This window comes from Sphaerodactylus townsendi, linkage group LG15 (assembly GCF_021028975.2).
Source record: "Sphaerodactylus townsendi isolate TG3544 linkage group LG15, MPM_Stown_v2.3, whole genome shotgun sequence".
NCBI classification, from domain to species: domain Eukaryota; kingdom Metazoa; phylum Chordata; class Lepidosauria; order Squamata; family Sphaerodactylidae; genus Sphaerodactylus; species Sphaerodactylus townsendi.
In genome coordinates this window covers 223,670-240,162 of record NC_059439.1, presented here as the reverse complement: position 1 = coordinate 240,162, position 16,493 = coordinate 223,670, and the positions used below count along the sequence as shown (strand labels likewise).

The window sequence follows — 16,493 nt, the reverse complement described above, 5'->3', positions numbered from 1 at the left end:
TCGACTGGTTCATGTTGTCCCTGAGGTGCCGGTTCAAAGACCTGTTCCTGGAAGATAACCCAGCTACAACGTCTTCGCCAGGGGACCCGGTCGGTAGCCGACTACGCTAGTGAATTCTACCAACTAGCCAGCCAGGTCCGGAATTGGCCTGAAGGAACGTTTATACACCTGTTCAAAGGTGGCCTGGACCCTGAGGCTCTGCAGTGGCTGCTGGTGGCCGGGGACCCGGATACCCTGATGGGATGGATCTGCCTGGCTGGAGAGGCGGAAGGGCGCCTGGAGGAGGTGCCGCGGGGAGCGGGTCTGAAGAGTGGGGCCAAGAAGACCAACCCTAGTCGAACCCAGGGGGAGACGGTGATCGGGCGCCGGAGGCCGCTGGGGCTGTGTCTGCATGGTGGGGATAGTGGGCGCCTGATCGCTACGTGCCCAAAGAACGGAGCAGGCCAGCCAGGGGCCCCGGGGGTGGGGCAAGGCCCGCACGGAAGAGCACCACGGGGAAGAAACCACTTCAACGCAAGCTGGCCCTCACAGAAGGGATGAGGATGAGGATGGGGAGCCTTGAGTCCATCGACAGCACCTCGATGAAGGAAACGTCCGAGGGGGAGGCCGGCCTCGAGCCAGCAGAAAACGGCAGCGACCTCGACATTGCCGATGGCCAGGTCAGGAAACTGGGCACTCTTGACCATTAAGACTACCCCTGACCCTAATGAACTGGGCCAGGAGGGGATAAAATGGCTGCGAGGGGCCTCATTGTCACAGGGAGTTCGAAGTGCCTAATGCATCCCATGGTGGCCGAGGGGTTGTGGTTCAGACTGTTTCGCCTAAAACATGGATGGCTGCATGATGATAGGGTGTCCCCTGGCTGCTGACCAGACCAGACCCATGCTGGTTGGGTGCAGGTCTCACTGGGAAATGCTACAGTTTAAAATCGTGGTGGCAGGGAACTGCCCTGTGATACTAGGGATGGCGTGGGCTACCCAGACATGACCCAGAGATGCAGGGGAGGGGTAGACTGGTGTGGTTCAAACCCCCCTCATGCCGGTTGCATGATCGGCCCCAGCAAAGGGCCTCGGCTCCACTAAAGGGCACCGAGCTGATGATGATAGAGGCCCCCTTGGCAGCGCTGGCAGTGGAGGGGCAAGCAATACCTCAGGGATATTGAGACTTGGGAAGAGCTTTGGAGGAGGAGGAGGAGGAGGAGGAGGAGGAGGAGGAGGAGGGTGTGTGTGATATCCTACCGCCCCACCATCAGAAGGATTGCAAGACAGAGCTAGTGCCAGGGGCCAGACTGCCTAAGGCGTGATTGTGTGCTATGAGCCCCTGAGAATTGGAGGCCCTCGGGGAGTTCTTGGACAAGAATCTGGCCTTGGACAAGAATCTGGCCTCCCTCCTAGCGGCCCCTGTACTGTTTCGGAAAGAATCACATCTGTTATCTCATTGGGGCAGGAAGTCGGGGCCTCTCAGCTCCGAAGACTGTATTCGGGAATTCTTGGGAAATTGGGATGGGGTGGGGGTGGTAAAGGGGACTGAAAATGCCTTCTTTGCCCGAACTGACAAGTCTGGTGCTTGTGAGCCTCCACAACAAACACTACTGATTGATACTGATTAGCTCAAGGTTCCCAGACCTAACCCTGTAGCCCTCTTTTCTCTGGACATGTTCCTTGCTCGTCAGCAGCACTCAGCTCCTCTTTCTCTTCATGAGGTTCCCCCTGAGGCTAAAGAGGCTTATCTGAAATTTGAAGAAAAGTGCTGCTTCCTGACACTCGTTCTTTTCTTTTCTTGCCTTAGTTTTAACTTGCTTGGCTAACCATATTTCAGTGCTGCAATGCCAGACTGACATCTGCTCAGGATTGCTGCAATAATTCACGGAGAGGGGGAAAGGGGAAGAAAGCCGAGTCTTTGGACCTGTGTGGAGCAGCAGGCCTCTTCCCCCCTTGGTGTTCTTTCCCCCCGGCTGGCCGGCCGTTCCTTCTTCCTGGGTCTCACAAACAAGGAGCAATAAATATGCCAATTGTAGCCTGGCTGGATCAGTTCTCTGCAAAGCTGTTTGCTTTGGACTCTTAGGACCTATCGTTGTTCTCTGTCTTGGGATCTTGAGGAGGGGTAATCACATACAATTCACCCTTTATTACAGTCAAAGAAAATAGAAAGTGCTGCAGATGCTTAGCAGAAGCGTATCAGAAGGTTCACCTTCGTGGGAGGGGGTTCCAGGGTCCATGTCTGAGTTCTAGCCCTGGCAGCAGGAGAGCCTGCTTTGAGACCAGGTTGGGGTCTTAAGATCACTTTAAAATAGGTCCAGGGAGATTCCTTTTGGGGGCTCCCAAGTCTTCCAAGCAGACCCAGGTTTCAACTGCCATCTCCCTGCCAATATTTTGGATTTGGATTTTTAATTTGTATACCACCCTTCCCCGAAGGGCTCACGGCGGTGAACAACATAATCAGATAGAACAGTAAAACATAGCAATACAATGAAGTTGATCATAACATTAACAATAAACAGTCTATCAAAGCCTTAACAATACTCCAGTATCAGATTAACAAGTATTCAATATTCCCGTTTAAATTTTAAAAAGAAAATATACCGTGATTCCCCGAAAATAAGATAGTGTCTTATATTAATTTTTGCTCCCAGAGATGTGCTGTGTCTTATTTTCAGGGGATGTCTTATTTTTCTGCTCCACAGCTGCATGCTCTGGTGTTCTGTTCGACGGGCATGCTTCCAAACAAAAACTTTGCTACGTCTTACTTTCAGGGGGATGCTTTGTTTTTAGCACTTCAGCAAAACCTCTACTACGTCTTATTTTCAGGGGATGTCTTATTTTCGGGGAAACGGTAATTAATAGCATTCCATAGCATATCGTCAGCAAACATAATAACATTTCATAATATGTCAATATAACATCAAAAAAAATCTAATCATCATAACATCCATAATAGTAGCATTATTACATAACATATCCATCTAGTAACATCAAAGCATCGTACCTACTCACATAATAACAAAAATACACAGATGTGCAACGTAAGGAATGCCAGCCAGAGAAGCGCGTCGCACACAGGCGTAGGCTCAAAAAGTGCAACACAGATTTCTCATATATAGTTCTTTATATTGTATAGCTGCTCAAATTTCATCATATAACATCAAATAAGAGAACTTATCACAACATTTCATAACCAAGAAAAAACTCAAAGTACTTTCACTTTCCAAATGTCTCTTATAAGGTACTGTAATAAATTCTTTCACGTCTTCAAAAATGTCTATTTTAACATAGTATAATAGTACTTTCACTGCCCAAGTGTCTCTTATAGGGTAGTGTAAAAATACTTTCACTTCTCGAACGTCCCGCGCGTTAAGGTACGTTTTCCAAGTCTTCTTCAGGAGAAGGAGAATAACTTCTTTTCTTTCATGAAGACAGCAAATTATTATTGTATCAATTCAGTCGCCACATGCAAGGGTTTCTATAAGGTACAGATAAGCGTCAGCAATATTTTAGCTCTATATAATGAAATCAAGGAGCATATCAATTTCATGTCATAAATTGCATTAGTTATTTATATACAGATTTCATATTATAAAAAATTCCCACATTTTCTTAACAATTTCATCATTGTGTAAGTCTGGGTTCTGATGTCCCCGGCAAGAAGGTGCTGCTGCCGTCGCCTCGGGGGCCCTGTTTTTGTGCGGGTGTGCCCAATCCTGGCTCTCTCACAACCAGCTGGCTGTCGCCAGAGGCATAGCTCCAAGAGGGCCGGGGGGTGCGCAATGCACCGGGCGCATGACCCTGTGGGGCATGGCGGGGGTGTGGAAGGGGCGTTCCGGGGTGGGGTGGGGGCAGAGGACGTGCCAGTGCATTGGGTGCTCCCCCCCGCCCCCGCTACCCCTCTGGCTGTCGCTGCTGCCCGGAGGCTCCAGCTGGCATTGGATGCACCCAGATGTCTGGTTCTGGGGGGCCTCTGCCACCAGCCCCCCTCTTCAGGCTAGCCAAACTCACCTGGGTGCACCTGGCCCAGGCCCTCCAAAACTGCCACCCCCTGGCTCTCTCACAGTCGGCTCTTTCATCGCCCTCTGACCGCCGGATGGGAAACGCCCACAGAGGACTTCCAGCAGCCCGAGGTGAAAGTAAAACTAGTAGCCCCATATTTCTTAGGTACTTCTTAAGTACTCACTCAGTTCTTGTTGGTGATAGTCGGTGATCATAATTATTCATAGGTCCTGAAGTTCACAACATCTACCGGAGCTCCGTGACTAGCGGCTAGCTCCAGGCGCCATCTTGGATAAAAGGCGCCTGGAGTCTCAGAGTCCTTCCTCTGTTTTGCATTTGCTACTGTAATACTCTTGTTTTTTAGTTGAGATGTAATGTATGGATAATGCTACAATAAGTCTCTAATTCCAACAAGTAGCCACAAGGGGATTTCAGGATCTCCCCCCCCACCCTTCATCTGAGTGTTTTCAACTGGTGCAGAGCAAGTTAATCATTTGATGTCCACAAAGATGTATTTATTTCATTTCGAACGTATGGGTTGGTTTTTAAACATATATTTATGTTTTAATCAGGTAGCCTCTTGTTTTTCATAAGTTGCATGGACAGGAGTGAGAGATAAAAACTTAGAAAAAACAGAGTTTCTCCAATATATCAAATCCACATGATTTGTATTAGATCAAAAAGGTGTGCTTGATCCATGCCTTCTGGTGTAGCTTGTGATGCACAAAGACTTTCAACTCTTAGGAGCCAACTTCTCCAGCTTCTGGCTCTTCCTGCTATTCCAGAGAAATCAGTGTGAGTGGTGAGGTCCCAATTCATATAGTTAATCAGGATACTCTGCCGAAGACTGAATTCCTCCCTACAAAGCAATGGTAGGATTCTGCCTACAAGTTGTGCTTTATGTTTGATAGACCGCTATCAGATGGACCTCTTTCCGCAATACAGCCCTTGAAAGAAATGGAAAAGCTCATCTATCGTTGGTTGACAGAGTTTCATGCAGAATTTCCCCAGCAATGAAAAGGTGCTGTCTGTCTAACATCATATTAAAACAAAACAATTGTAATTTATCCCTCTGGCTACACTTTCTCATTGAAAAATCAGTCAGGGCCAACTTTGCTTTGCTTTGTAGATATGGTGAGGTCAGGCTAGCCTAGAACTGTTCTGATCAGGCACGGGGGCTGCGCTCTGTTGCCCCAGTCCCCAAGGATGCAGTTGGCTGTTTAATAGGACTGGCCGTTACCTGGCCAGCCCAGGCTATCCCAGCTTTAGAAGAGAAGCCGGGTCAGCCCTGGAGCTGGACAAGAGACTGCCCTCCTCCAAAGGAAGTCCAGGGTTGCTCCTCCAAAGGAAGTCCAGGCAGTGGCAAACTACCTCTAGTTGTATTGTCGACAGCTTTCACGGCTGGAATCGTGGCTGGCATCTGAAGATCCTCTGAAGATGCCAGCCACAGATGCAGGCGAAACGTCAGGAGAGAATGCTGCTAGAACGCCGCCATACAGCCCGGAAACCACACAGCACCCCACTGCCTCTAGTTGTCTCTACCCAGGGTTAATCACTGGTATCTTTGGTTAGTAAAAATGATGGGCAGTCCACCTGTCATGTTAATCATAGTTCTGAGACTGGGGAGAAGGGATTGCGGAGCGGGGAGTGATGCACATAACAAGAGGAAAGGAGAAAAACGTCCGGGAGCCCTCCCTGGCGAGGTCACGTCCAGACTGCACTCGGCTCTTTTTGCTCGGAGAGGAGGGAGTCAGGGAGAGGGGCCGGGCTCATATCTTAGCTCGATATTTGAGGATAAGTAAGTACCCTTCTCGAATTGTTAAGTGCCTGCAACAAGCAGCTGCAGCGTCTGAACTGCCCGCGATTGATGGCTGAAGTTAAGCTGCAGCTCATCCATGCTGGTGGCCTTCCTTTTAATCTTTGCACAGCTGCTCAGCCGCCTTCTCATTTTCCAGCTCTTAGCGGATGGGGCTGCTGCTGCTGCTGCTCCTCTGCTGCGATTTTGCTAAAAGCCTAAAATTACAGCAAATGAATTATTGTAGCTTTAAAAAAAAACACTGACAGGATTTGAGAGGTACTTTTGGGCTGGGTGTATTTTTTTTTTACCCCTAAGTGTATTCTTTTTACTTTGTAGCCCAGGGCTTTTTCGGTATGTATGCGAGCGGTTATTTATTTATTTATTTATTTATTGCATTCCATCAGAAAGATAATTGTTCTCTAGTTCGTGTAAATCCTAGATAGACAGTCTGCTGGATTCCATTCCGTTCGTCCCCATTTGTTGTTCTTTCTCCTAAAGGTGGTCTTGGTTTTTACCCTACCTTTGAGGGTCAGTAGGAGTTATGGTAAACATATGGCTGCTACCAGCAACCACCGCCGTGCGTCTGGCTGCTTCCCCACTCACCGGCTCCGTAGTATGCTGCACAGCCTTCTTTATGATGTGACATCACAACTTTCTAGCATGTTGGCAGCAAAGTTCAAGGATCACAGGCATGAAAGTAGGCAAGAAACCGGCAAAGCAGGGTCCAAAATTTGAGGCAGCAGCCAAAGCAGAAGACTACAGATATTCCGGAAGATGCAAGGAGGGCCCAGAAAACTGGAGCTTAGCAAACTGTTGCTCTCTAGGCAAAAACACGGGCTCGTTAAAAGAAGATTCTGAGCCAACCAAATTTGGGACTCAACCTCTAGATTACATCTGGAAATGAAAGTCCCACCCTCTTCCGTAGCCAGGGCTACAGCCCTGATCCTGCAAAAAACTATATTATTATTATTATTATTATTATTATTATTATTATTATTATTATTATTATTATTATTATTATTACAAAACAGTTATACACAGCAAACAAGATTAATATGCTGGATTTTGTATTACATCACACGTCGGACACTTCCCAAGCATCTAGGACTGTGTGATGTATCGACGAATAATGCGTGCAGAGCCGAGCAGGGTGGCCTTTTGCGCTGACATATGGGTGATTTTGATAAAGCGCAATTGTTTTTAAGTGCCGTTCAAGATCTTTTAGGCCACTGCACCCAGTCAATGCCGATCACCACTCGGGACCACCTTTACTGGTTTGTGCCAGAGTCTTTGTAGTTCAATGGCCTTAAATCCTCGTGATTGCGTGTAATGGGTTTTTCCAGTTGCTTCTCATCAATCCTGCTGTCACCAGAATTGCAACATCAACTATCCGGCACTTCTTCTTTTTTTCCACAATCGCGAGGTCCAGGAGTATTGTGTTTCAAAACTTTGTCGGGGTCTGAATTCGGAAGTCCCAGAGTAGGACTACGTGTTCATTTTCAGTGACCTTTTCAGGTTTGTAGATTCCACCAGTTCCTTTTGTCACAGGCAGATGGTAGTTGTGGCACAAGTTCCAGTGAATCATCTGAGCAACAAGTATTATACCTCTGCTTGCTTGTAGTCTGTCTGCGCGATCTTCTTGCAGCAGCTAAGTATGTGATCTATTGTTTCCCGTCTGCTTCCTTGCAGAGTCTGCACTTGGGATCTGTAGTTGACTTTTTCAATTCTGGCTTTGATGGCGCTTTGTTCGAATTTCGCTTGTCTCTTTAAGGGCTGCAAGAATCAAGCTTCCTCAGTCTCGGCCTTTTCAAAGAGTTCCATGTTGTGAGCCACAACCACGCTTTTTTCCCTTGTCAATTTTGTCCTCAATTTTTTTCCTGAGGAACTGTCCATGGAGAGCCTTCTTTTGCCAGTTTTCTCTTCTGCTTTGCAGTGTATTTTTACGGTATTCACTCATTGTCTTTTGCACTTTGAGCAGTTTTCTGCTGTTGACTTCCATCAATGTTGGTTCTTCACTGTTTTTCACATAATCTGCCAGTGCATGTTTCTCTTCTTCCACCGTTTGTTTCACTTGCAGAAGCCCTCTACCTCCTGATTTTCTGGGTAGGTAAAGTCTGTCAACATCTCTACGCGGGTGTAATGAGTAGTGGATTGTCATCAGTTTTCTTGTTGTTCTGTCCAGATTATTATTAATAATAATTATTAATAATAATTAATAATAATAATAATAATAATCTGTCCAGATTTTTTTTATTATTATTATTATTATTATTATTATTATTATTATTATTATTATTATTAATTTTTTTGATTTGCTTTGATTTGATAAACCGCTCTACCCCCGAAGGGCTCTGAGTTGTCTCTTCCTCCTGAGAGGCTAGAGTCAGTCTCCCCCCCCCCCCAGTGATTCTCGTGGGTACCTTGACTGTTGTCCACCAAGTGTTTTTAGGAAGTGGATGGGGCCAGGTAGAACTTTTGCCCAGCAAGGTTTCTGATTGGCTGTGCAGGGTTGTTGTTTTAACAATGTTACTTCGCAGCAGGTGTCTCACAGCACAGTGATCTGAACGTCTGGTTCTACCTCCTGTGGCAGAACCTTTTAGGTGGCGAACCTTTTAGAGACCAAGCGCCCAGACTGCAACCCAAAACTCACTTATCTCAAAGTGCCAACACGGCAATTCAACCTGAATACTGAGGTTTTAGTTTAGGAAAAATAACCTGGGAGAGAAGAAGAGGAGTTTGGATTTATATCCCCCCTTTCTCTCCTGCAGGAGACTCAAAGGGGCTGACAATCTCCTTTTTCTTTCCCCCTCATAACAAACACCCTGTGAGGTGGGTGGGGCTGAGAGAGCTCAGAATAATTGTGACTCACCCAAGGTCACACGCAGCTGGCATGTGTTGGAGTGCATAAGCTAATGTGGTTCATCAGATAAGCCTCCACAGTTCAAGTGACAGAGTGGGGAACCAAGCCTCCAGATTAGAGTGCACCTGCTCTTAACCACTACGCCACGCTGGCTCCCTGCACAAGTTTTTAAGAGACCCTTTTTTATAAAAAGCTATATATTCTTGTAATAATAACAAAAGATCAGAAAGACAAAAACTGCCTCAAACCACTAAGGATTCATAATGGGACAATCATTTTGAAGGGTAGAGAAAACGACCTTAAATCATGCTCTGATGGCCAAAAATAACACAGAAATAGGATTATTAATCCTTAATACTCCTTGTAGAGCCCTGAGACATTCAATGGAATCATAGTTCACAGAACAAAAAATAATTGGCACATGAGGCTCTTGGGAGAGAGAGTGTGTGGGGGGGGGGGGCGGGGTGTGTGTGTTCATGATGGGACGTGACAAAACACCAAAAATACACACAATTACAAGTGGATCACTGGCAAAGGCCAGTGGCAAACGGGCAGATCACATATTCTGATGTCTGTGGGCACTGTAAAGAAAAATGGTTTTTAAAAAAGAAAAATTGAATCCTGGATATTAACCAAGAAGTTTGTCTCCTACCATTTAACAGTGCAATGAGCAGGTACACAAAAACATTCTTCCAATAAGGTACACAAAACATTCAAGGTTCTCTCCAGAAAACGGTTTCCCACACCCTCAATCAAGTGGTTGATTAATTCAGGGTGAAGGAGAAGGAGGAAGGCAGTTTCTGGGGTATTGGCAGGCAGCTGATTAGGGAAGAGGGGTTTGTTCCAGGGGTCCTTGGGAAATTTCAGAGCTGGGGAGATACTTCTGCTCGTGACGGAAGCTGCTCCTCCCTCTGTTAGCCCCCGGATCAACAACGGTACCAAAGCCTCAGACTGGGGAAATGTGTTTGCTGACATCCATCCCTTTCTCTCTGCCTCCCAACCACAGGATTTAAATTTTGACTGTATACAAAATAACCAAAGCATTGGCCTCCATGTTTTCAGTGGCTTGTGGAACAGTGGAGGTCACAAACCACCATGAACAGTACTGAGGCTGCCTGAACAATAACAGCACCCACCTGGCCCACCTATTGGATGATGAAAGTAGTGAATAACGCTCATGCTGGTTGTGCTGGTTTTTCCGGGCTGGGTGGCCGTGGTCTGGTGGATCTTGTTCCTAACGTTTCGCCTGCATCTGTGGCTGGCATCTTCAGAGGTGTATCACAGAGGGAAGTCTGTTACACGCTGTGTCAGTGAGAAGGGAATGTTTAGTGGGGCATATATTGTCCATGTCCCAGGGTGGGTACCATATTCTCTGGTATATGGACAATATATGCCCCACTGGCATCTGAGCTCTCACCGCCCTACAGCCAACTGATCAAATCCCTCTGTGATCTGACCTCTGAAAGATACCAGCCACAGATACAACGTTAAGATCCAGACTCTGACCACCCAGCACAACCAGTTGAATCTGGCCATGAAAGCCTTCGACAATACAACGCTCATGCTGTTCCCACAAAGATGTCCCCCATGGACAGATGTCACCTGTGTGTGCACTTGAGTGGTCCAGGGAGGTGGGGACAGTGGGTTTGAACGGGGTGGGAATCTGGGAGCTGTCGTCACGCAGGGCGGTGTGGTTGCAGCCGTCCCAGTCTGACCTTTGCGAACAAGCGTAATGAGAAGCCAGGAGAGGTGGCTGCTTCAATCTAATCTGCCCCAAATGTCAACGCACCGAGAATTCTTTGAGCTGTAGCATCTGCTGCAGTGATGACAATCCAATTCTTTGTGTCTTGTGTGTGTTTTTGTGTTATCTGTTGCTGTCATTTTGACTAGCTGTTGTGTGGCTTGCTTGTTTTCGCTGCGCAGATGTGCAGCGTGGCGGCTAGCGGGCAAGACTGTCATTAAAAACCTGCCTGGTTGCCCTGGGATCCCATTACGGAGTGACCTTCGGGCTCTGTGGACGGCCCCAAAGCTAAATGGAGGCATTTAGACACGCCGGCCCAGAGAACAGAAGCCGAGCTTCGTCAGCTGCCTGTTAACGGGGCTGACATTTGCCCACCTTTCTCCCCAAGCCAAGATCAGATGTGAAGTCGACTATTGCTGAAGGACAGTTTGGGGGCTGTGACTTTTTACAGTTTGTCATCACTTGTCCATTTGAATGGAGGCCGACTTTGGTTTGGTTCCAAATGTCTTCCATGTTAGCAAGGTGGGTGCACTTTTTGGACACGGGTGTGCCCCTGCTGCAGGTGAGGTAGGACAGTGTAGGACGGGGCCACAGCTCTTGAGAAAATGGGCACGCTTGGAACATGCAGGGGTTGATCCCTGATGTGTTAAAAGCATTGCTGGCAGTGATGGCATTGGATGAGACCCCCCCCCCCCTTAGGCTTTCCTTGCTAGGACTGGGATCATCCAACGGCATTTACTGTTCTGTTGGCGGGCCTTCTGGATTTACTGCACACTCTCTAGGATCGAACCCCTGTTTCTGGGCCCTGAGCAGACTTGCAATGTGGTGGTGCTGCTTCTCTGATTTCGTCCCATACAACAAGAAGAAGAGTTTGGATTTATATCCCCCCTTTCTCTCCTGCAGGAGACTCAAAGGGGCTGACAATCTCCTTGCCTTCCCCCCCCCTCACAACAAACACCCTGTGAGGTAGGTGGGGCTGGGAGAGCTCCGAGAAGCTGTGACTAGCCCAAGGTCACCCAGCTGGCGTGTGTGGGAGTGCACAGGCTAATCTGAATTCCCCAGAGAAGCCTCCACAGCTCAGGCGGCAGAGCTGGGAATCAAACCCAGTTCCTCCAGATTAGATACATGAGCTCTTAACCTCCTGCGCCACTGCTGCTCTCTTCTTGGTGCTGTCATAATTTCAGTATTGGTTTAGATGCATCTTTGCCAGCAGCAAATAAAAGTTCTTATCAGGCATAGAATCTTTTATAAACCCGCTGTGCTTTTTATTGCAGCAGACAACTAGCGCCTTAGTGGCTCACTTGCAAAGCTGCCTTTGACTTGACCCAGCAGGGCCATTCATATTTCACTTTCCCACCCCCACCCCGACAAAAAACATGTTATGCTAGAAATTAGTTATTGCTAAAGTTCTGTGGCCCAAACATCTTAAGAGTTAGATTTAAGAGTAAGAGCACTTTCCCCTGCTCCTCCCCCAATTAAAACTAGAGGTTAGAATTACCTCCCTTAGGGCAGTGATGGTGAACCTATGGCATGGATGCCAGAGATGGCACTCGGAGCCCTCTCTGTGGGCACGCGCACACAGAGTTCATCGTGTGGGAGGTGGAAAATCACACACACACACACATATCTAGGCTGGCCTGGGCCACAATGTGTGCGCACCGTGGTGACCAGGGAGGACTTGGCTGGCAGGCCTGGTGCCTGTGCTCCAGGTGGCTGCTGCCTGAGGGGTGGGGGCGCAGAGGAGGCAGAGATGCTAGAGAGGCATGGAGCAGTATGCACGGGACTTGCTGGAGGCTAGAGCAGGCTGGGAGCCAACCATTTTTTTTCTAAACTGAAACCTCAGCATTCAGATTAAATTGCCAGGTTGGCACTTTGCGATAAATAAGTGGGGTTTGGGTTGCAGTTTGGGCACTCGGTCTCAAAAAGGTTCGCCATCACTGCCTTAGGGTCTGACCAGCCATTACTCCTGGAGTTCAATGTCTACGGCTCCAAGCATTTTTAAATGCTTTTTTAAAACTCCTGGTACACGAGGTCCTGATTCCTTACCCAGCACATGTTAGTGTTCCCAACAGAGCAAATAGTGGCACTCCAGTGGTGTCTCAGGTTAGGAAAATGCAGAGCGGTTGGGGTAAGCCCCACCCCTGCCTAGATTGCACCCCCAATCCACATCAGGCCTCTGCAGGCCTACTAAGTTTTTAAAAGGACCCAGATGCGGTGAGTTCCGGGCACAGAACTTGTAGCCTGTGGTCTGCTTAGACCTGCTGAACCATTTGCACCATCACTCCTGATGGTGAGAAGGCAGCCCCTGGCCAGCAGCCACTGTCTTGTGCGTGGGAAATGGTCTTGCAGCCACTAAAGGGGCTACTTTCAAAAAGGACATTGAGGAGATAGACAAAGTGCAGAGAAGGGCAACGAGGACGATTGAGGGACTGGAGCACCTTCCCTTTGAGGAGAGGCTGCAGCGTTTGGGACTCTTTAGTTTGGAGAGGAGGCGGCTGAGGGGGGATATGATTGAAGTCTATAAAATTATGCATGGGGTAGAAAATGTTGACAGAGAGAAATGTTTCTCTCTTTCTCACAATCCTAGAACCAGGGGGCATTCATTGAAAATGCTGGGGGGAAGAATTAGGACTAATCAAAGGAAACACTTCTTCACGCAACGTGTGGTTCGGTGTTTGGAATATGCTGCCACAGGAGGTGGTGATGGCCACTAACCTGGATAGCAACTTTAAAAGGGGCTTGGACAGATTTATGGAGGAGAAGTCGATTTATGGCTACCAATCTTGATCCTCTTTGATCTGAGATTGCAAATGCCTTAACAGACCAGGTGATCGGGAGCAACAGCCGCAGAAGGCCATTGCGTTCACATCCTACATGTGAGCTCCCAAAGGCACCTGGTGGGCCACTGCGAGTAGCAGAGAGCTAGACTAGATGGACTTTGGTCTGATCCAGCTGGCTTGTTCTTATGTTCTTATGTTCTTATGTACTTTGGGAGGGTTCCCTTCCTGTGCAGCAATGGAGCTGGAGTGTGCATAGCTCCTGACTTGCTCTTGCAAGAGGGTAAGCGCGCAGGAGCCAGGGGTGATGTCCATCTGGCCTAACAGCAGAAATTCCCCAAACCTGTTTGTATTAAATTTGCCCCGACTTGCTCATAGCCTTTCGGTAGCCTGTCTCGTCTCAGCAAGCTGGGATTCCCCTTTGCCAGCATCACTCATCATTCAAATCCGGCTTCCCTGTTTTTTTGGCTACACAAGAGATCATGTTCCACCTTCCCTGACACTAATTTGACAAGGATCACTTTTAATTTATCACCACCTTGCTGGTTCATGTGTAAAATTAGTCTTTCACCTTCAGTAATATTTTTCTTTCCTCCCCCTTCCACGCTGGGTCTCTCTCCCTCTCCTGCTTCTCTTTCTTTTTTTCTCAAATGCCTGAGAGTTGACGAATCATTTTTTCTCCATCCAGATCCCTATGATAACATCAAGGCAAAACAGGTTCATTTTTAAAAATCAGTTGTAGTTTAGCCTGTGTTTGAGGCTACCTTTGCCCTTCCATACCAAAGAATAGTCTCCCTTCTGTCCATTTAACATTAGGAGCTCCAGGATGGTGGGGGGCGACAGTGCAAAATTGAGTGGGCGGCAGTTTGCTGGGCCTACTACATAGAGACACTCAGATTCTGTGCCTTCAGGCTTGCTGGGAGGGCATGTGCTAAACAGAAGGCAGAAGGTCCCAGGTTTTTAATGTTGTGTATGTAATTTATTTTTCACTGGGACTCCAGGCACATCACATAGAATAAATCTGTTCAACTGAGTGGGACAACCAGAAGACAGTGCAGTAGAATTTGACTTGCAGAAACTGAGATACAGTGCCAAAATACAATCTAAACAACATTCCTGAAGAATTTAAAGACCATTTAAAGAACAGATTTGCCTTATTGAGCTCAAGCAAACAAGAACTGGAATAACTATGGGTTGAAACCATATTATCCAGGAAGAATGCACAAAGACTATCCTTGTAGCCAAAAGAAATGAAAAGCCTTGATGGATGACTGATGAAACTTAAAATTGCTAAAGACAGACATGAAGCAAAAGTAAACATTGGGAGAAGTAGAATCTGAAGTCTAGATGCAGCATTCCAGTGACTGACCTAGAGACTATTGTAATAACCAGTGGGGGAAAAATAGAAAAGAACAACAAAAAAGGAAAAACGAGATCTGGTCCACAAGATCTAAGAGATGAAAGAGAAATTTAAAGGGTGATCAGGTATGCTGAAAGATAGATATCAAAATACATTAACGAACAGGACAAAATAAATAAATGATGGGAATAATTCACAGAAGAACTACAGAACATATAAGGAACTGCAGAACATATAAGGAAAGCTGGATTTTGTCGAAGGCTTTCACGGCTGGAATCACTGGGGTGCTGTGTGGTTTCCGGGCTGTATGGCCGTGTTCTTGCAGCACTCTCTCCTGACATCTCGCCTGCCTCTGTGGCTGGCAGCATCTTCAGAGGATGAAGATGAAAATTGGTGGAATCCACATTAACAATTGAGATATGCAGATGATACCACATTACTGGCTAAAAACAGCGAAGATGTAAAATTATTACTAATGAAAGCAGAAAGTGCCAAAGCAGGATTACAGGTGAACATCAAGAAGTCAAAAGTAATGACTGCTGGGGAATTATACAACTTTAAGGTTGACAATGAAGAAATTGAAGTGGTTCAAGATTTTCTGTTGCCTTGTCTCCCTCATCAACGCAAAGGGAGGCTGCAGCCAGGACATCAGAAGGCGACTGAGGCTGCGGAGGGCAGCCATGAAGGAGCTAGTAAAGATTCTGAAGGGATAGTGGATGTGTCACTGGCGACCAGGATCAAGATAATTCATACTGTAATATTTTCCATTATTATGTATAGGTGTGAAAGTTCGACAGTGAAGAAAGCGGATTCATTTGAAATATGATCTTGGAGGAGAGTTTTATGGTGAACTATCAAAAAGACAGATAAGTGGGTTGTGGATCAAATCAAGTCTGAACTCTCCCTAGAAGCTAAGATGACTAAAGTGAGGCTACTGTGCTTTGGTCATCTTCTCCACACCAACCAACGTAGCAGGCACAATACAGAGCAGTGGTTTGGGGCTGGGCCTTCTCCCTTCCTCTCTGACCGACCAGCTTAGATCTTCATCTCCGGTCCTGCTCTCTATTCTGCTGTCGGTAGAGGTGAAACAGTGACTAGAGGACGGGGCTTTGTTAGTGATGGCATCATGATTGTGGGATGTCCCACCTACCCTGTTCGTATTTGCTCTGCAGGCTAAATCATCCCCATTCACTCAGGCTTCTAGCTGAAACGTCATCTCCTCTTGTGTTTTGTATGAACTTAGCCAGTGTCTACCAGACCACGGCCACAAAGCCCGGAAACCCCACCACAACCAGTTGAATCCGGCCGTGAAAGCCGAATTCAGTACATTCGCCAGTATTCCCTGCCTGTTGTGAAGCTTTTATGGTCTAGTTGTATGCTCCTGAGATTAATGGGGGGGGGGGGGGAGAGTGGGCTGCTGGTTTTCTGTGTAGACAAGGATGGTATCGAGTTGTTCTTACTCTGTTTCTGTACTGTTTTTTCTCTGTTATTTATGATGGCATTTCCTCTAGTTAGCTGCTGAAAAGTGTACTGAATAAATCAGTAACTGCCAGCAAAGAGCCTGAATTTGATGTTTTTTCTTCCCTTTCCCCATTTCTTTCCTTCCAGGCTGTAAGCACGTGAAAGGCATTCTCCTGTACGGGCCCCCTGGCTGTGGGAAGACCCTCATGGCCCGGCAGATCGGCAAGATGCTGAACGCCAGAGAGCCCAAAGTCGTGAATGGTCCTGAAATCCTCAACAAATACGTTGGCGAGTCGGAGGCCAACATCCGCAAGCTCTTTGCAGACGCAGAAGAGGAGCAGAGGAGGGTAACTGCAGAAAAGAACAGAAATAAAAGACGGTGCCGTCTGTCCCTGGGGGACCAGTGTGGCCTAGTGGTTAAGGTGTTTGACTAGGGCCCAGGTGCGAATCTCCACTTTGCCATGGAGACTTGCTGGGCCAGTAAACCACTTTCAGCTTGACCCTGGGTTTCAA

At 47.2% G+C, this 16,493-nt stretch overlaps 1 protein-coding gene across 1 annotated transcript in view; it reads left to right on the top strand.

Moving 5' to 3' along the window:
- The window catches only part of NSF (N-ethylmaleimide sensitive factor, vesicle fusing ATPase), a 73,427-nt gene that overhangs the window by 29,082 nt on the left and 27,852 nt on the right, over positions 1-16,493 (top strand). Inside the window, 1 exon segment of the mRNA XM_048516435.1 lies at positions 16,128-16,327. Within this exon segment, the coding sequence (XP_048372392.1) occupies positions 16,128-16,327 (200 nt within the window).